Source organism: Solanum pennellii, chromosome 5, assembly GCF_001406875.1.
Source record: "Solanum pennellii chromosome 5, SPENNV200".
Taxonomy (NCBI): domain Eukaryota; kingdom Viridiplantae; phylum Streptophyta; class Magnoliopsida; order Solanales; family Solanaceae; genus Solanum; species Solanum pennellii.
Genome location: NC_028641.1, coordinates 77,424,988 through 77,445,048, shown reverse-complemented (window position 1 = coordinate 77,445,048; position 20,061 = coordinate 77,424,988). Strand labels below are relative to the sequence as shown.

The following is a 20,061-nucleotide window of genomic DNA, read 5'->3' as shown; positions in this document are numbered from 1 at the left end:
GAAAGGAAAAAAATTAGGAATGGGTCAACTCAATTACTACTTCTTTGAATGTGAATTGCTTTATCTTTATTATTTTCATTTGCAAAATGCATGTATCACATGTGTTAGGTTATTTTATTTTAAACACTTCTTGTTGATATGATAGTCCACTACTAATTTGGCCTATTTAAGATAGTGATTGCAAATGAATCCAAATTGGAATATTTGAAGACAAGTTAAAATAATACAAATATATAGTCATAAAGATTAGCAAGAACTAGTCAATAATTGGACACCAATAATTGAATAGTCTTTTTTCTCATCCTAGCTAGTACAACTATCCCAATAATTTGTGAATTTCTTCAATTTTTATGATATTGTTAGAAGAATACCTATTTTTTTCAATAATTAAAATATTAGACGATATTTATGTAGTTCGATTAAATTTAAATTTACATAGTAGAGGGCCTATTTATATGGATGACACTTTCAATTAGATTTTTTTTTTGTCTTTCTTAAACTAAATTATCTGATTAAAAACGAAAAAATCTCGATCATCTCATCAGAAATCCTTATAATAGTATAGGAGAATATGCTTTACAAGTAAGAGAATATAAAATTAAACACCTTTCTTGTAAGCAAAAAATATAAAAAAGATTATCATGTCTCAATCATGTTTTCTTTGTTCACAATAAATGGTTAAACTCAAATCAAACTTAAGTATTAAATGTTTTACCTACAAAGTAGAACTTAGTTAGAAATGTTTTACCTACAGAGTAGAATTTATGGCATTAATTAGAAATAGTTGAAGTTTAACGCGAGTATCAAATATCGAATTGAAAACTAAAAACAACAGAAATAGCGATAGTTAACGGAAATGACTTTACCTTTTTCTTCAATTTATATGATATTTTTCATTTTTCGAAAGTAAACTGTATAAGTTTAATCTTAAATTTATGCATAAAATTTTAAAAAGATTTAAGTAAATATATATATATATAAATTGAGACGGAGGGAGTAATAAAAACAAAGAAAATGAGAAAAGAAAAACTCTAACTACCAATGAATAACAGACATCAGTATAACATTTTTATCATTTGTTTAAATCAAAAAGCTGTACCATTCTCTTTTTTGTTTTTCCTCTATTATTATTGCTCTCTTCTTATACTCAAAAAACTTTTTTATTTTTCTAAATATTTTCATAAAGATTGAATCTTTCCTAATAACTCCTATATTTAATGCAAAAAATTAGAGAAAATAGTGCTGTTTTTGTACTTTTCCAAGTTTCTTGATATCAAAGTGTTTTTTAATTTTCTAGTCAGCTTAAAAGCAAAATCTTGATAAAACATTTAGTGGGGTTTTGTTTTTTTCTGTTTTCTTGATTTTTTTTGGTAAAGAAGAAATGTTTGGGAGTGATTGTTGCTGTTGGAACAGTGTCACTGATTACAACTATGGTGAAATTGAACCAAAGAGCTTTACTTTGCCTTCATCAATTCCACAATGGCCTCAAGGTATTTTGTTAAAGAGATAACACAAGATCTGTATTTTTTTTCTGAGTGGACTTTGTCTGTTTAATTTGTTCTATGGTTGACTTGGTCTAAAAATTAATTTATAATTATCTAATTATTTGTTCACTTTTGAATTGACTGTTAAGAGAAAATATTTGTTGACGTAGTGAATTTATCATTTTACTCCTATTAATTATGGAGTGCATGAATGAAAAATTTGAGATATTAAAAAAGTTACTATATTTTTTAAAGTAATTAATTAATAATATAATAAGTAAAAAAATGTTCATTCTTGATTTGTCACTAGTAAATAGGGAGTACTAAAGTTCACTTTTTTATGCTAGTATTTGTAATTTACCCCTTAAATTACAATTTTACGAAGGGTAAGGTTTGTGTATATTTTACTCATCCCGGAGTTTCATCACTATAATAAAAATATTAGCGGCAATAAATTGACACATTAATATAGAGTGCTAAAAGTCTTTATCGATATCAATTAAGTGATATTAGATCTAATCTCGCTAAAGACTTTAAGGACATATACAAAGAGTGTTGATTGCCGTTAAACATACATATTTAGCGGCAATGAGGTATTGTCATTATTTAATTGTCACTAAAGATTATTTTTTTATGTAGTGCACTTGATATGTAATTGTTGTTGTCATAATTTAGTCTTAATAATATTAGCGGGTTTAATTTACAATGACGAAACATGATGTTCATATAGCTAACCTCAACTTGTTTAGGATTGGGCCTTGTTGTTCTATGGTTGATTTGAGCTAAAAATGAAAGAGTTTATTTATGCCTTGTGGAAATTTTGATTTAGAGTTGCAAAAACGGGAAAAAAGGTATTTTTCCTTCAGACGGACTAAAAAAGAAAGTGAAACAAATAAATTGAAACAGATGATGTATTTGTTAATAAAGTTCACATTTTTATGCTAGTACAAAACAACTTCTAGTAGTAGTATTTTTACTTTGTAGGATAGTTTTAAAGAGAAATATGATCAATGCGGGTTCATATAGCTGATCCAATTTGTTTGGGATTTAGGCGTAGTGATTATAAAGTTCACATTTTCATGTGGCAATCTCTTTCAAGTGAATATGGTCACCGTCAGTGAGTATTTATATAGCTGACCACATTAATTGTATCAAGCTATGTTGCTCGAACTCTCCAAAAATAGTTGCTGCACACATGTTCCAAAAACGCACTACTTTCGGAGGATTCAACATGCACTTGTTCGCAAATTTGAATAGTCCGAGCAACATAGTAGGTATGAAGCATTGTTTCTCAGTTTGCTTTAATAGGAATATTGTCTTTGTGTAGGTAAAGGATTTGCTCAAGGAAAAATATGCCTAGGTGAAATTGAAGCTGTTCAAATCACCAAGTTTAAGAAAATTTGGAGTTGTAGTCCATTGTTTGGTAAATCAAAATCAGTTTCATTCTATAAACCAGATGAAATTCCACAAGGATTTTCGATCGTTGGCCACTACTGTCAGCCAGATGGTGAGAAGAACATAACAGGCTATGTTCTTGCTGTCAACGATTTGAAGCCGAAAAAATTACTTCAAGATGCAGCTTCCAAGCTTCCTGCTCTTGCAAAACCAATGAACTACACTTTGGTTTATAACGCAAACGCCCTTTATAAGGAAGTTGGTTACATTTGGCTTCCAAATGCACCAGTTGGTTATAAAGCAATGGGCTTTGTGACTACTGCTGAGCCTAATGAACCGAATCTTGATGAAGTTAAATGTGTCCGCGTTGATCTTACAGAGAGTTGTGAGACTTGTGAAGTTGTTTTTAGTGCAAATTCATTATTTCCAAAGAGGCAATTTCATGTTTGGAAAACTAGACCTTGCAAGAGGGGCATGTTATGTAGAGGGGTTTCAGTCGGGACGTTCTTCTGCAGTGCGAGCTTCACTAAAGGCGATGACCTCACCATTGCATGTTTGAAGAATTTCGACTCGTCTCTACAGGCAATGCCTAATCTTGAACAGGTACATGCACTCATCAAGCACTATGGACCTACTGTTTACTTCCATCCTGACGAAACTTACTTGCCATCATCCGTTCCATGGTTTTTCTCAAACGGAGCTCTTCTATTTAAAGATGGTAAGGACAATGGTATTGCTATTGACGCAAAAGGCTCAAACTTGCCTGCAGGTGGACGAAATGATGGGAAATATTGGCTTGATTTGCCTAATAAGAATGTTGAAAATAGACAGATAGTCAAATGTGGTAAAATTGAGACCGCGGAGCTCTATGTTCATGTTAAACCGGCTGAAGGAGGAACGTTCACTGATATTGCGATGTGGATATTTTGCCCCTTCAACGGACCAGCTACACTCAAAGTAGGCTTGATGAATCTTTCCTTGAATAAAGTAGGCGAACACGTTTGTGATTGGGAGCATTATACTCTTCGTATTAGCAACTTCTCAGGGGAGCTCTGTAGTGTATACTTCTCAGAACATAGTGGTGGTGAATGGGTTGGTGCTCGTGATTTGGAGTTCATCGAGGGGAACAAGTCAGTCGTATATGCATCAAGAAATGGCCACGCGAGTTTCCCACATCCTGGATGTTACCTTCAAGGCAATACAAAACTTGGTATCGGAGCAAGAAATGATTGTGCAAAAAGCAAATACTATGTAGACTCTAGCAGTAAGTATCGAATCATCGCTGCTGAGTATCTTGGAGAAGGAACTGTCGTAGAACCGCCATGGTTACAGTACATGAGGGAATGGGGTCCAACCATTGAGTACAAATCGGGTTATGAAGTGGACGAGATAATCAAACACCTCCCGTCTTTTTTTAGGTTTTCAGTGGAGACTCTCGTCGAGCTATTTCCAAATGAACTTTATGGTGAAGCAGGGCCAACAGGACCTAAGGAGAAGAACAACTGGTTCGGGGATGAAAGGTGGTAGGCAGAGGTGAATTCAGGATCCAAAGTCACTACGTTCAGATTAAGTATAACCTTACTATACGTTTCCCCTTTTTGTGCATATGTATACATAATTGATCCGAAAGCAATAGGTTCAGTTGAACCCTTTTCGCATTAAGTGATAGGTCTTTCAACAATGGTTTTGGAATATATATGTATTATAGGTAAATGACTACAAAATATTGAAATTTTTATATATATCCCAAAAAAGAATACACAATTAGTACTAGTTGATTGTTATGTTATTTATTGATCTCATATTTTATGGAATTTATTTATATAAATAGTAACATACCGATTAACTTGCACACATTTTGATTATCTCTAAATACATAGATACATTCGAATTAAAAAAAAATACATAACTTCTTTATTTTTATTAAAATTTGAACTTTATTCGTGATTTTTTTTTACAACAGCTTTCATTCGAATTTTATCGTAAAGTGATCCAGGTCAGCTTACACACATTTTGACTATCACCAATATCTAGACGATTTAAAATTTTACTAAAATCTGAACCTTGATCACATTTTTCATTTACAGTTGGGCTTCATTCAAGTCATCATATATCATATATTATTATAAGTAGAAAGAACCTAAGTAAAAAGTTGAATTACAATTTTATTCCTACATTGAATTAAAGTATTTAATTATTTTTTGATTAAATAAATTTGACATGATAATTAATGCATACAATGTTTTTTTCATCTTCCTCTCTAATGAATGCTTGCAATTTATTCTTTTAAGAAAACTTCTATTAAATGATAATTTTGATGCAATAACTTATCCAAACTCCATTTAATTTTAATTTAAGCATAGCATTATACAGGGTAAGAGAGGATGATTATTTATCTTCTAATAGTCAGTTTACTTTTCAATTTAAATGGTTTTTGGCTTTTGATCTTCCTCTGCTAATACTAATAATTATTGCTAATAATTATAATTATGTATAGTTTCTTATATTTTTTTATTGTGGTACATAAATGAATAATTTATGCTTTACCTCTTCTTTTATGTTAGAGTTTTCCCCCTATAAAAACTATTGACCATATGATAAGGATGTAGTGATATACCCATGTTAAATAGATGTAGTATGATTTATTTATTTTTCCCCTCCTTCACTTTTAATGACCAATCTCTCAAAATTTTATGATTTTGATTGATTAACGATCGTTTCATTTTTTTTTCTGTTAGGTAAAAATATGTGCTTTAGATAATTATCTAGACATGTGAGTGTGATTATAAACTAAGAAATCTATTTGACAGGTAAGAAAGCTTGATAGCCTTGTGTTTAGCACCAAACTGTTGTTTGATATATCCTCTGTATTTTTCAATTTAAACTTTCTGTTTGATCTCATGGTCTCTCCTAGAAAAATCATCAATCAAATCAAATGGAAGGCTATAATTATTGTTTTGAAATATAGATTTACATTATATATCGTAATAAGTAAGAACATAACATAATATGTATTTCGACTTTATTTCTGAGGGTTTAAGGATATTTATATCTTTAACATTTAATATATATAGCTCAATTAAATAATTCTAATGTACAACATTGTAGCTATAAATATACAATTTCAATAATAATAATAACATGGGATACACGTGCAAAGCACGTGTCGAGATACTAGTAATTTTATATACACATTAGCGTACACACATTCTGAATATCATCAATCGCCCAACAGATTCAAATTAAAAAAAAACATATGTTTTCCTTTATACTGAAATTCAAATCTAGCTCACGTTTTCATTCACAACAATTTCATTCAAATATTGACGTAAAGTGATATACAGATCAGCATACACATATTCTGACAATACCTAGACAAGTTCGAGTTGAAAGAAACATAATTTTTTTTATTTCTACTAAAACTCGTACCTTGTTTACGTTTTTCATTCACAATGAATTTCATTCAAATTTTATCATAAAATGATATACAGATCAAGTCACACATTCTGACTATCACGAATATTTAGGCATATTCAAATCGAAAGAAAATACATAATTTCTCGTGTGTACTAAAATACCCCCATTAATTTTTTAGTCGTTTTTCACTTCTCGAAATTCAAACTATGTAAATTTTAATAAGCTTTTTGACACTATTTTTTTCATCATATTAATATATATATAAAATTACATCTATTATCTTTCCTCTATTGAAGTTAAAAATTATAATTTCAAAATTAATCAAATTAATTCTCGAAGTAAATTAAGACGGATGAATATTTTTGTTATTTTTGACTCTTATACCCCTCCACCTTTTTGTCATTATCAGCATCCCCTTAATATATATAGTCCATCAAATCTCCAAATTTCAAAAAAGAATACTCAGTACAGCAGAATCAAAAGTTCAAAGAACTATATTTTTTCCTCCAAGTTCCATTTTTTCTTGATCATACAAAACCCTTTCTGGGTTTTTGCAATATTTTCATTTCAAAGAACACCATTTTTCTCCATTGTTTCAATAATAATAATAATAATAAGGGATACACGTGCAAAGCACGTGTGCAGATACTAATTTTATATACAGATCAGCGTACACACATTCTGAATATCATCAATCGCCAAACAGATTTAAATTTAAAAATAACATATGTTTTCATTTATATTGAAATTCACATTTTCATTCATAACAGTTTCATTCAAATATTGACGTAAAGTGATATACAGATTAGCATACACACATTCTGACAATCACAGTTACCTTGACAAATTCTAATTGAAAGAAACAACATAACTTTTTTCATTTCTACTAAAACTCAAACCTTGTTCACGTTTTTCATTCACAATAAACTTCATCCAAATATTATCATAAAGTGATATACAGATTAGCTCACATACATTATAAAAATTACTCAGTACAACAGAATCAAAAGTTCAAGAACTATATTTTTCCTCCAAGTTCCATTTTTTCTTGATCATACAAAACCCTTTCTGGGTTTTGCAATCTTTTCATTTGAAGAACACCATTTTCTCCATTATTTCAATAATAATAATAATAATAATAATAATAATAATAATAATAAAAATAATAATATGAAATACACGTGCAAAACATGTGTGCAAATACTAATTTTATATACAGATCAGCGTACACACATTCTGAATATCATCAATCGCCAAACAGATTCAAAAATGAAAAAAAAAACCATATGTTTCATTTATATTGAAATTCAAATCTTGTTCACGTTTTCATTCACAATAGTTTCATTCAAATTTTGACGTAAAGTGATATACAGATAAGCATACACACATTCTGACAATCACAAATACCTAGACAAATTTTAACTGAAAGAAACAACATAACTTTTTTCATTTCTACTAAAACTCGAAACTTGTTCACGTTGTCCATTCACAATGAACTTCATTCATCTATTATCATAAAGTGATATACAGATCAACTCACACACATAATCATCAATATCTAGGCATATTCAAATTGAAAGAAATTACATAATTTTCTCGCATGTACTAAAATACCCTCATTAATTTCTTCGTGGCTTTTCACTTCTCGAAATTCAAACTATGTAAATTTTAACCAACAATTTAACACACTTTTTTCATCATATTAATATAAAAAAATTACAACATCTATTATCTTTCCTCTATTGAAATTATAAATTATAACTTCAAAACTAATCAAATTAAGAGGTGAAAAAATACACTTATTTTGAGACGGATGGATATTTTTTTTTGACTATTATACCCCTCCACCTTTTCGTCATTGCCAGCATGCCATTACTATATATATAGTCCATCAAATCTCCAAATTCCAAAAGAGAATACTCAATACAGCAAAATCAAAAGTTCAAGAACCTCCATTTTTTCCTCCAAGTTCCATTTTTTCTTGATCACCCACAAAACCCTTTCTGGGTTTTTGCAATCTTTTCATTTCAAGAACACCATTTTTCTCCATTGTTTCAATAATGGAGTCAGATATGAATATACCCAGAGAAGAAGCAATGTATATATCAAGAGTATGTTGGTACAAGTTCAAAAAAATGGCAAAACTTGCTCTGTACACACCGTTTGTTGTTTGTTTAGCTTCTGGGACTCTAGAAAATGATACATTTCTGAGTTTCTTAGGTCAAGATAATTACTACTACAAGGCATTTGCTAAAGCGTAAGAGTTTTTTACTTAGTCCCAATTTGTTGTTTTTTCGTAAATTTGGAGGTGAATTGAGTTGGGCTGATTGGTTTTTGAGTTAATTGTAAAAAATATAACTCGATGCTGAGTTGGCCAAATATTTATTTTCAATTGACAATAGGCGCGCAAATGGAATTTTGGATTGTTGATATTAGGTAACTTGCGAAAATGTTATAGTTTAGGTGTGCTTTTGACCATTTTCGGTGAATGCAGATATAGTAGTTAAGTTGCTGTTATTCTTGAATGAAAATGGTGGAATGATATGCATTTCTTGTAATTTAAGTTATAGTTTTTCAGTTTGAATCTTGGGACTGAGTCTGAGTGAGTAGTCTTTTTGTTCTTGTTAAGCTTAATTTGTTCTGCCATTTTTCGATTATTGATTGGGTTTTTAGAGTTTCTGTTATTGATTGGTAACTGCAGATAAAGTAGTTATGTTGAAAATAGTGAAGTGGGAAATAGTGAAAATGATATACATTTCTGGAAATGATATACATTTTTTTGAATCAAAATAGTGAAATGATATACATTTCTTGAAATGTTAGTTGAAGTTCATGCAGTGGGAAATGTTTTGAACAGAGGGTTTTCATCCTTTTAACCTTTAATGTTGTTGTTGTTGTATAGTGATCCATGCATTGGTGTTTGCTGCTAATTTATGACATAATAGAGAAGAATCAAACTATTTCGTATCGAAATGCAATGGACTCAGTGAGAGTAGGATGAATTAAGAGGAGTTATAAAGTGGATGCTAACTAATTTAGGATTGAGACATAATAAGTTGATTTCGTTTCTAATTAGAATATGCAAGAAATAATCAAATTATGTTCTGCAAATTTTTTTTCCGAGTGTCGAATGATTGCTTTACTTATGGGGGTAGATCATTGGTTTTTGGGATCTCATTTAGATAATCTTGGAAATGATACCTTGTCATAAGATGATGCAGGACTTTTGGGGTCTAGTTGGTTTTGGTACCTCCATATTGGTGCTGATAAATGTTTTTGAGTTTTTGGTTGTGAATGAACTTGTTTTATCTATGTATAAGTTGTTTGATATTTTTGTTCTGTGTATGAAGTTCATGGAGAGTTAAGAAGCACCAAAAATTTGTTGCAGATGTGAAGCTGCAGAGAAGTATACTGATGATGATGATGCAAAGTACGCCATTCGTGACTTGCAGAGGAATGCCACTAAAGAATTTCAGATTCAAGACTCGTTTCTTCAAGTGAGACATAATGTTCTTTCTCTTGTTCACCGTTAGGTCTATTTCTCGTCAAAAACTTGTTTACCATTGCTTGCTTGCTACTTATTAAATATAATATTAGGCTATTATAGTAAGATAAGTTCAATGTACATCTTATTTTTAGATTTCAGCCCAAATTCCAACTTAAGTTGCTATCATCATCTTTATATTTGCTGCTTAGAATTTCATAGTTTTGTATCTAGTCTAACTAGTACTCTGGACATGCAAAGCTTAAATGCCTAGAAAAATCTATAAGCAATTGTACACAACACGGTCAAATGGATGGCATATTGTAGTCCATTTAGAATGTGTTCTAAGAAGAGGGCTTTTGCTTACTGGGCACGTAAGATGTCTTGAGGAGCATATAAGTAAAATTGTTGAAGAATCCGGAAGAAATATAGTGGAAAAAGGAAAGTGAGGATGATTACAAGAGGGGAAGACGAAAAGACGAGGTTAAACTAGTTCAACAATGGGTATAGGGCAGATTATTAGTGATAGTTCAGGTAGGAAAAACGAACACATGATAGTTTGGGTAGAAAACTCGCAATAACATGATTTCAGGTGTGTTTTTGATCATTTATCTCTTTTTCTTATGACATCACATTTGAAGTGCTATACATCGAAGTATTTCTAGTTAGTAACCTTTTAATTTTTCATTTTCTTTCATAAATCATGAATCACTATTAGGAGTGGGATGCTGATATTGGCACGAAGTGCACTCTCAACCCCGTAACACTCAAGTTCACAGAGTTCTTAAAGGCTACAGCCTCAGGAAAGATTGAAGGAGTAAGCGCTGAAAAATTTGAAACAGAGTTTGAGAGAACTAAGTTGCCAGCTTATATCTTTGGTGCTATGATTCCTTGCATTAGGCTTTATGCCAACCTTGGTAAGGAGCTTCTGATGTTTCTTCAGGGGAATCCAACTCATCAATATAGGATAATCATTCGAAATTATGCTTCTGAAAGTTTGGAGGTTTGTGGCTTGTCTTTACCTTGCTTGTCATACTGCTGAATTCAGCTGGTTTATGATATAGCATAATGTAACACACTTTTACTGCACTGGCTCACTTATGTTTTCTGAATACAGGAATTGGCTAAGAAAAATGAGAAGTTGTTGGACAAACTAAGCATCACTTTGACAACCCACGAGCTCAGCATCATTGAGAAGCTTTATCAAAAGGCAATGGAAATTGAAGTGGGGTTCCTGTTAGGGCAGCCACTTGATCAGAAATGTGTCATCCCTATATCAAGAGAGCACAATCTTGATGAAGAACGGCTTGTGATATTCTTTAAGTTTGATTCGACATGCTCGGTTGTTGATTCTTCAGCCATCTTGGCAGAAATGACAATTGTATCAGCACAAAAATCTGATGACAATCAACCAAAAAATCAACCAGAGAATGAATCAGAGAACCAACCAGAGAATCAACCAGAGAACCAACCAGAGAATCAACCCGAGAATCAACCAGAGAATCAACCAGAGAATCAAGTTGTTCGACTATTATCAGAAGTTGTTAAAAGTACATGGGACGATATCTGTAAGGACTATACCGACGAATATGAGCAATGCATAAACACACTGTTGCTCACTCATGAAAAAGGTAAACATTCCTTCTTGTTATTTTGCGGTTTTTCAGCCTTCCAATGGTAGGATATTGTCACTGCAGTTGAAATGAATTTGATTTCGAAGAATTTTTTCCTACTTCACAGCTGAAAAACTTGATTATGAAAGGCTGTGTATAGCACTTGAGCAGCTTTCAGATTTTGAGAAAAGAGCTAATACGAGGGTGAGTGAATCTGGAGTACTGAGAGGTCTGAGACTTGACGAGATAAAGCGAGTTGGTGAGCTGATGGTTCTCCAGGATGGTTGTAAAAACTTTTTCCAGAGCATAATAAAAAATGAACAGTTGAATGCAGACATTCATGCTCTCTCCTGTTGTTGGTGCAGTGACCTTATAAGGTCTGCCTTTTCATCAGGTACTTTCATAGATTTTCTCGAAACTTATGGCTTTTGATTTATTTTGGTTAGATAATAACATAGTATTCTGGTAAAGTTGCTTAGACTCTTAATAATATCGATGGATGTGTGTCGGATCCTCCAAAAGTAGTGAAGTTTTGGAGGATCTAACATGGGTGCGGCAATATTATTGGGAATCTGAGCACCATACCTTGTAAGTTGAGGTTGTCAGTGTCTCTAAAAATCTTTCCTTTTCTTGTCTTGTTGTGATCAGATGGTTTGGATGTTGTGAATGTGCACGCGAATGACTTTATATTTGAAGAAAATCTATCAACTGGTGTAATTGTAAAGAAAGTTGAAGGCCCTTTCGACAAGGTTCAAATCTTCAGTGAAGTTTTAAACAACTACAACAATGACAAAAAGAACCTGACTGTTCACATTGGGGGCACCATGAATGATATGCTTTGCTTGCTGCAAGCAGATATTGGCATTCTGATTAATCCAGGCCCAAACCTGGTGAGAGTCGGGAATCATTTTGGTATTTCTTTCATTCCGCTGCATCGTGGCATCATTGAGAAACAGAAGACTTATGCTAAGAAAGACTCAACAAGTTGGAACAAACTCTCTGGTGTTCTCTATACTGTTTCTAGCTGGGCTGAGATTCACATGTTCATACAGGGATCGATATACACAGATTAGTCGTGTTAATTAGGACGTACAGAAATCCATACATAGTGGTAGTAGATCATCATACATACAGCTTGGTGGCAAGTTTTACTGCAGTCCACAGAATCAACTCTCTTTTACAAGACCATCTCCTCAGAAGTGTAAATCTTTGATTCATTGAATCGTCATGAGGTAGCTGGTGTTTCAACAATATTGCTCAAGTGTTACATACATGGTTGTTACAAATATATACTTGTTGTGCAGTATACAAGGAAAGACAGTGATTGAATTCTATACATTTTAAGTTTCATTGCTTTGTTTTTGGTTCTGCAGCTATTAAGAACAAGTACTATTGTTAAATAAATGCATATGACATTCTATACATTCAATCATCTAGTTATTGTTTTTGCCTTTTTGTATTGTTACCTTGTTTTTTTCTCGTTTGAGGTTGAGGCGTAGTAGTTGAGGACCCCTCATCTCCACCTCCATTCGCGCGCACACACACATTGTTTCTCCATTCACGAGGAGGGGGAAGACTAGCCTCGTTACTCTAAGTCAATCCACGATAACCATCAATGATTTAAGTCTTCAATAGTTCAGTACTCGAGGTTCATCTATTGATATTTTTTTAATGATTTAATCCTTCTAGTAAACCTATGAACATCTTTGGATCTTGCTTAGGATCGACTTTCACTTCCATATTAAATCATTGAATGCAAAATATGTATTGTTTGTACACATATTTTCTACTTAGGTATATTTCTTACTATTATTTTAATAACATATTATTTAGTTCGATGTAGATACCGATTGTGAGTAAGTATTTACTCAAATTAAACTGTCAAATTCATCAGCCGCCAAGCCCACTTTGTGAACCAATTCAAAAGCTCTATCCCCCACCTAGAAAAAAGAAAATGTAGGGTTAAGCATAATTATTTTCATAATAATAATAATAATAATAATAATAATAATAATAATAATAAATACTATAGGAGTCGAAAGAAAAACAATATTCTGATGAAAAATCATAATTTGGTTGGTTTTATGTCACCTCAACAAACCAAAGAATAATTTTGTGAAAATATTATTATTATTATATTATATTTAACGACAATAATATAATATAAATAATTATAACTAACACTATATAAATATCGTAAAGAAAATGTCCTTTAACTCAATTATCATTAAATATTCTTATAACAATAAATATTATCATTAGAAAGAAGATCTATTATCATTCAATTTTTATTTTTTTGTTGTTGTAGCTAGTGTGTTATATAGTTTAATTATTTTTTTGTTTTGTTCTGTGAAGTGGGAAATTAGTATGAAAGAAAATTTAAGTTAGTCAACTGTCATAAGGTAAAATAATGAATGAAATTTAATTAAGTTTGGCCTAAAAAGTCATTGTGAATCATCCAATCTTGTTTTTATTGTTTAGTGGATTAAAGATTCATCTTTGATTTGAATCTTTGATTATCCTACATGGGGTGGGTGGGTGTTAGGACCCCCACAAAAATAATTATTTGTATAGTATAAAGTTCATAATTGAACCCCACCACCAAGACCAAGACCAAATATAATTGATGACCATCTCAAATATTTTCATTATTATTTTCCCCACTAATAATAAATCATACAAACCTCCTAAAAAATCAATAATTACTATTATCAAACTTCTTAACATCTTTTATCTTTAATATAGTATAATATAATATAATTATAAAAAATAAATAATTGTTACTGTAATATTATTATAGATGATGATAGATATAAAAAAAATTAAATTATAGAAGAATTTAATATATATTACGCATTTTTTTAAATCACATTTTTCAGAGAGTAATAATTCATGAAAATCTAAAACCAAAAACAATTAATTACTACTTTATTAAACTTTTAAAAGTTGATCTGAGTAGGCCAAAGTTTTGTTTTTATGTCTTTTATTTCTTACATTGGCTTCCTCAGATTCACACTCAACCCTAATATAGATTAGTGATAGATTATGCTGATATTAATATGATATAATTATTTTTAATTAATTTTTTTTTAAATATGAGCATGTGAAAGGAAAAAATTAATATATATATATACTTCAATAAGTTTTACTTACCAAAAGTTATCTGATATTTATATTGATTAAAGATGAAAAGATGTTTAGTAAAATAGTTAAAAAACTTAAACAAAGATATCTATTTAATCATTGATAGAGAATAATTAATATCTAATGAAATATATAATTGAGATATACTCAAATTTTATCGAACTCTGATATTATTTAACTAATATAAAGAATATGCATGTGACACAGACTCTTTATTATTAAAATATTTTTAGTCTTATCACTTAATTTGTTAGGTATCCAGTTGGCATAATATATTATGTATGTATTTATTTATGGGCTTTCATTGTATTCCACCACAAAAATTTAGAAAATAAAATAAAATAAAATAATAAAACACCTTTATTACTTGGAATTTTCTCTTATAAATACTCCACCATTTTGCTACTCAAACTCTTATCTCCTCCTCTTCTTCTTTTTCTTTTTCTTTTTAATAATTAAATATTAATATTTTTAGTTTAAAAATAACTTCTTTTTAAGTTTATGGAAATGTTAGAAGTCATTAAATATCATTATTTTTTCATGTTTATTTACCATAAAGTTATGTGAAGATGAAAAGAATCAAGAACAAGAGAAAGAAGATGAAATATTGAAGAATTTGCAACTCTTAGGCAAGTCTAATGCTTGGCTTTATTTTCTTTTTTAATGATTTAAAAACTTATTTGTTTTTAATTTTCAATTTTATATTTTTTAGTTTTGATTTGGGTGGTCAAGTTTTTTTTTTTTTTTTTAATTGTATCTTTTAAATGCATAGAGCAATCTTATATCTTTAATTTATTGTAATTTGAAAGAAAAAGTGTTTATTTCACTCACCCCTTAAGTTGAGAAACTTAATATCAATTTTTTTTTATGGTCAATTCATAAATGCAATTTTAGTGATAGACAAATAATAAATAATATGAGTTTTATACAATATATAGTGAAGTAATTTTTCTTTATTATTGTGGCTCAATTATTTACTTTAAGGTTTTCTGGTAATAAGAAATATGAGTTTATTTAGATTTATAATTTTGTAACTATAAAATACAGGACAGATATAAACGTAGATTGTGATGGAATGATTGGATTTTCTCATTCTTAATCAGAGGTTTTGTGTTCAGAGATTTTGTATTTCAATTCTTATTTTTGTTATTAGAGGATCGTCTCCAAACATGTGACGTATAATGCACAATACAATTTTAACTGAGCTTTAATATAAATACCGATTGAATATGAGTTTGAAAAATAAAAAGAAGTAAATGGAATGAAGATGTAGTAAAGGATTCACATTTCATAATATGAAAGTATTTACTAGTTTTTTTTTTTTTTCAAATTGTTTTAATAGTAAAAAATAAAGGATATTTTATAGATACAAAAAAGGGAATATTTTCATGGATTTCTATATAGTAACTCCTTTATTATTTTAATAATGTTTTAGGTTAAATTCTAATTATCGTGTCCATAATTTAGGATAATTAAGATAATGATTATGGTTTACCTATCCAGTTTTGGTCGTGTCATTACAAAAAGTTTAGAGGAAACTCAAATAATTAATCATGATTAATTTAATTAGTTGATTTACGTGTCACGATTTGTAGAAAAAATTAATATAATAAGTAAAAGAGATTAATTAAAGGAAAAACAAAACAAAACATTATTGTTTACCTCTCAATTTTGTTGTCTCATTACAAAAAAGAAGTCAAATAATTAATCATGATTAATTTAATTAGTTGGTGTACGTGTTACAATTAGCAGACAGATTAGTATACATGTACAATAACTAAAAGGGATTAGCTTAAACAAAACAAATAAAAACAAGAAAAAGAATCAATCATTTTCAATCAATTGATAATTTTCTATTGGTTAATGACTCATCAAAGTGCCTAATAAGTTTAAATGAGAACTCACGAGCCAATATTTTTATTCATTAAGACATGCTTACTTATATACCTAACACTTTGTCGATACGAAATTCGTTATCAGTGTCACAATCTTTTTAACTTTCGATAAATACAATATTCGAACTAGCTTGAATACACCTCGACTAATTTCAGAGGTGTCTACTAGCTTTTATACAAACGAGTATTAAGTAACTTCATCCACTAAGCCTAGACAAATAGAAAGAAATCATCTCCTGTTTTGCCTTCGCTACGATACTTTTTGCACAAGTACCGAGTAACTCTATCTCAAAAAAAATTGGCACTAGACAGAAGATACCACTCTGACAAAATTTCATAAGTTCAAATTAAAGAGCACACAACTTTTGCAGAACACAGATCCCTCTATGGACATTCAATAAAATTGGAACGATACAGACAAGATCAACATGGTCTCTGCCTGTGCTAGGATGATACGCACAAACCGAGAAATGGTACCAAGAAACTATTGAAGAATACACTGCTCTTTCTTAAACCATTTCAGTCTTCTCTCCAATTGTTTCCACATAGCTTGTTCTTGCATTTGTAAAATGTAGTCATAGGTTCATCTGCTGACCTTATCTGCACTTGATAATATGCTGCTTCCCTGTAACCACACGCAGGACACGGAACTGCCAAGAGCGAATAAAACAGCAAAAAGGGCAAGTAAAAAGACGTATATTAGCTCTAAATTTTTACGAGTTGTATAAAAAACACAACATTTGAAGATTCGACTCCAACTTGTCTGGGGTTGATGTGGTCTAAAAAACACAGCATATGCTTTTCGTATGCACACAACTTTAGCGCCTCCCATATATAAAGTTCAAGAATCACATGAACATACAATACACACAGAGGCACAAAGAGAGGTTTGTTCTTCCAAGAAACAAAAAACACTTACGAATGTTAGTTTAGCTGCACAAGATCGTAAAAGTACAATATCAAACTACCAATTCACGATGTTCCCTTAAGCTCATTTTGCTTTGTTTGAGTTGACTCTCAGGGGATTAAAAGAGAAACTTTGAATATTTTGCGGTATTTGAATTTGCTAGATCTCTCTCTATTCCAATTTAAGTGTCTTTCTTAATTCTCGCAACAACTATTTAACTCTAGCTCTTGTAGGTATTGTTATATCTTTTTACTCATGGAAAGCAGAAAGGCAGAAGCGCGGGCTAGTCAGTCACAAACTTGAGTCTATACTATCCACAGAAAATAACCATCTCCATAGGTAAATCTATAAGAAGGCATAATTCAAATACGGAGATTGGTCATATGTCATACCAGAAGCACCTTAACATGTTAACTAACAGAATAGCCATGGATTCCCTCGGAAAATCAAAAAATGATCGCCATAGGTAATCTATGAAAAGGCTTTCACTAATTTTATGTATCATCAATAATTGTTCAAGCACGGGAGGGAGTAATATCAGAATTATACTTTGATTGGATAATACGAGGAGAGGAAAGAGGATTACCTCAATCTATTATATGTACAGACATATATGAGTATCAATTACAAACTAATTGAGAGAATAGATCTCATTACAACAGAAACATCAAATATATGGCCAAGGAGACATTTATATCTATGTTCTAAAACACATTAAATTCAATGGACAACCGATTATTGGAACAATAATTCAAACTTTTGGCATGTTCAAGACAATAGCTATAAAAAATAAGAAGACACTTACGTCATCTAACATCCACGTGAAATTATAAATGTAGAACTTTCTTCTCTAACTATTTTTACTCTGAAGGTTCTTCGAAAAAATTCGGCAATAATTTGGTTAGTAATTTTAGATGTAACATTACTAACTCATAGAACAACTAATTTTTAGATAGTAAAAGTGTAAGCAGTGGCAGCAAATCATGATAAAACCAAGAAGCTATAAGTAGAGAAAGTGTTAAGACCTTCAGCAGTCGAAGCATTATCCATGTCTTCTGTCGAAATCACTGGATCCATTTGTTTCTTAACCAAAGGCTGCCTTCTCTTCATCTTAATCTATCAAACCATGTAACAAAAGAAAAAAGTAAACTTACTGAACGAAAAGGACCCAATGATAAGTTCTCTAGTTATCTTACCCGGTTCTCTAAGTTACATACATAAGGGCATGCAGGGCAAAAGAATCTGGCTGGACGGTCCATATGAGGCAACTCATATTGCAACAACATTCCACAGTCTGGGCAAACTTCCATGTGCAGCTAGATTTGTTTTGTTGTGAAGTCCTAAATAAATAAAAGTCCTGTCTTTTAGATCAGTCTACACAGAGTCAAAGCACACCGAGAGGTTAAAGGATCACTTAAAATAAATACTCCATCCTTCTGAACGTGTATGATATTCTTTCCATTTTAGATGTTCCAAAATGTTTGAACCAATCTATTTAGCCAGCTTTTACAACACTTTAATTTTTTTGTGAAATTTTCTATTACTAACATAATATATTAGTCAAATAAACAACCTAAACTATCCGTCGAATAAAAAACCGTCATAGAAAATGAAGCAGATGGAGTAAATAAAACTGTCAGATCTCTTACTATTTAAGCTTTTAAGATGAGACAGTCCCACAGTTCAACACGAATCATTTGAACTTCCATGTCTCTTGAAAAAATAAGTACATGGGGTTTGGTAGTCGAGTTGAGTAAGGCAACAAAAACAGAGAAAAGATTTGGGCTTTGTTCATCACCCACCTAAATCCAGCCCTTTGACAATTCTCAATTTAAAGTGCCAAATTTTGGTGATTGCTCAGAACACACAACTGAGAAAAAGGAAGCACTGAACTCAATAAATAGAACTATACCTCCCTAAAAGTTAAAATTTTTCAACCAGATGGTATACACAGTTCAACGTGTTATGTTACCTAACAACTGAGATTTCTATATCCTTTGGTTTCTTGGAGAAAATCAGTATATGGGGTTGGAGTTCAAGTTAAACAAGAAAACAGAAAAAGAGAAAATTTAGACTTTGCACATCATACACGCGACTTTTAGCAATGTGGCCACCGATATGGACAAAAATCGATTCTTCATTCAGAGGACTAAGAAAATTGCTCAATTTGGTGAATTGCTCGGAATAATACAACTAATAAAGGAAGTAGTGAACTAAATAAATAGGACTATACCTCCCTAAAGGTTTAAACTTTTAGACAAGATTGTACACGGAACTCGACATGTTCAAGGGCAGAGCTTGATCATCAACTATGGGATCGTACGAATCAAGTAACTTAGGCTCAAATCTTGCATATATATTAGAAAATCTATTCACAACATATTGAATGTAATTCCAAAAGTGGAGTCTAGAGAGGGTGAGGCGTACACAAACCATACCTTGTGAAAGTAGAGAGGTTGTTTCCTAGACCATTGGCTCGAGTAACACAACAAGAAAATCTATTAAATATGTATAAACATTCAAATTTGACCCATTTACTAAGACGAGCTACCCATTCGATGGCAAGTTCAGAATCCAGAAACTTCAACTCCTCGCTCCGCCTATGAACATGTTCGGATTACCTAACAACTAAGACTTCTATATCCCTTGGTTAGGGATGATAATGGGGAAGAGTGGGGCCGGCTCGAGGCAAAACCACAAAGACTTCAACCCCCCCCCCCCC

The 20,061-nt window shown here is 31.2% G+C and overlaps 3 protein-coding genes and 1 pseudogene across 5 annotated transcripts in view; 3 read left to right on the top strand and 1 right to left on the bottom strand.

The window, feature by feature from the left end:
* The first annotated feature begins 1,114 nt into the window (after positions 1 to 1,114).
* LOC107018916 lies at positions 1,115 to 4,663 on the top strand. Its single transcript, XM_015219508.2, has 2 exons — positions 1,115 to 1,490; positions 2,812 to 4,663. The coding sequence occupies exons 1-2, from the start codon at positions 1,382 to 1,384 to the stop codon at positions 4,404 to 4,406; spliced, it is 1,704 nt and encodes a 567-aa protein (XP_015074994.1). The 5' UTR covers positions 1,115 to 1,381; the 3' UTR covers positions 4,407 to 4,663.
* Positions 4,664 to 8,221: 3,558 nt separating this feature from the next.
* LOC107020075 (bifunctional TH2 protein, mitochondrial-like) lies at positions 8,222 to 12,808 on the top strand. The gene is made up of 6 exons (XM_027917345.1): positions 8,222 to 8,553; positions 9,685 to 9,793; positions 10,499 to 10,783; positions 10,898 to 11,411; positions 11,521 to 11,787; positions 12,042 to 12,808. Exons 1-6 carry the CDS (start codon positions 8,357 to 8,359, stop codon positions 12,464 to 12,466), a joined length of 1,797 nt encoding a protein of 598 aa, XP_027773146.1. The 5' UTR covers positions 8,222 to 8,356; the 3' UTR covers positions 12,467 to 12,808.
* Positions 12,809 to 16,513: 3,705 nt separating this feature from the next.
* Positions 16,514 to 20,061, bottom strand: part of LOC107020876 (DNA-directed RNA polymerase III subunit RPC10-like) — a 4,417-nt gene continuing 869 nt past the window's right edge. Inside the window, exons 2-4 of one of the 3 annotated variants that reach the window (XM_015221404.2) lie at positions 18,557 to 18,679; positions 18,365 to 18,455; positions 16,514 to 17,082 (exon numbers count right to left, since the gene is read on the bottom strand). In XM_015221404.2, the coding sequence (XP_015076890.1) occupies positions 16,952 to 17,082; positions 18,365 to 18,455; positions 18,557 to 18,649 (315 nt within the window). In that variant the 5' untranslated portion in view covers positions 18,650 to 18,679 and the 3' untranslated portion in view covers positions 16,514 to 16,951. Of the gene's footprint in view, positions 17,083 to 18,364; positions 18,456 to 18,535; positions 18,697 to 20,061 lie in introns of all 3 variants that reach the window. The other 2 variants (XM_015221402.2, XM_015221403.2) reach the window with 2 other exon arrangements.
* LOC114077396 lies at positions 16,810 to 16,921 on the top strand (annotated as a pseudogene).

What these genes read in the sequence shown, in the direction of transcription:
- LOC107018916 (XM_015219508.2), top strand. Translation starts at nt 1,382, where the DNA reads ATGTTTGGGAGTGATTGTTGCTGTTGGAACAGTGTCACTGATTACAAC. An exon ending in AATTCCACAATGGCCTCAAG is followed by an intron (nt 1,491 to 2,811) that starts GTATTTTGTTAA and finishes GTCTTTGTGTAG; the next exon opens with GTAAAGGATTTGCTCAAGGA.
- LOC107020075 (XM_027917345.1), top strand. Translation starts at nt 8,357, where the DNA reads ATGGAGTCAGATATGAATATACCCAGAGAAGAAGCAATGTATATATCA. An exon ending in TACAAGGCATTTGCTAAAGC is followed by an intron (nt 8,554 to 9,684) that starts GTAAGAGTTTTT and finishes AATTTGTTGCAG; the next exon opens with ATGTGAAGCTGCAGAGAAGT. An exon ending in GTTGCTCACTCATGAAAAAG is followed by an intron (nt 11,412 to 11,520) that starts GTAAACATTCCT and finishes CCTACTTCACAG; the next exon opens with CTGAAAAACTTGATTATGAA.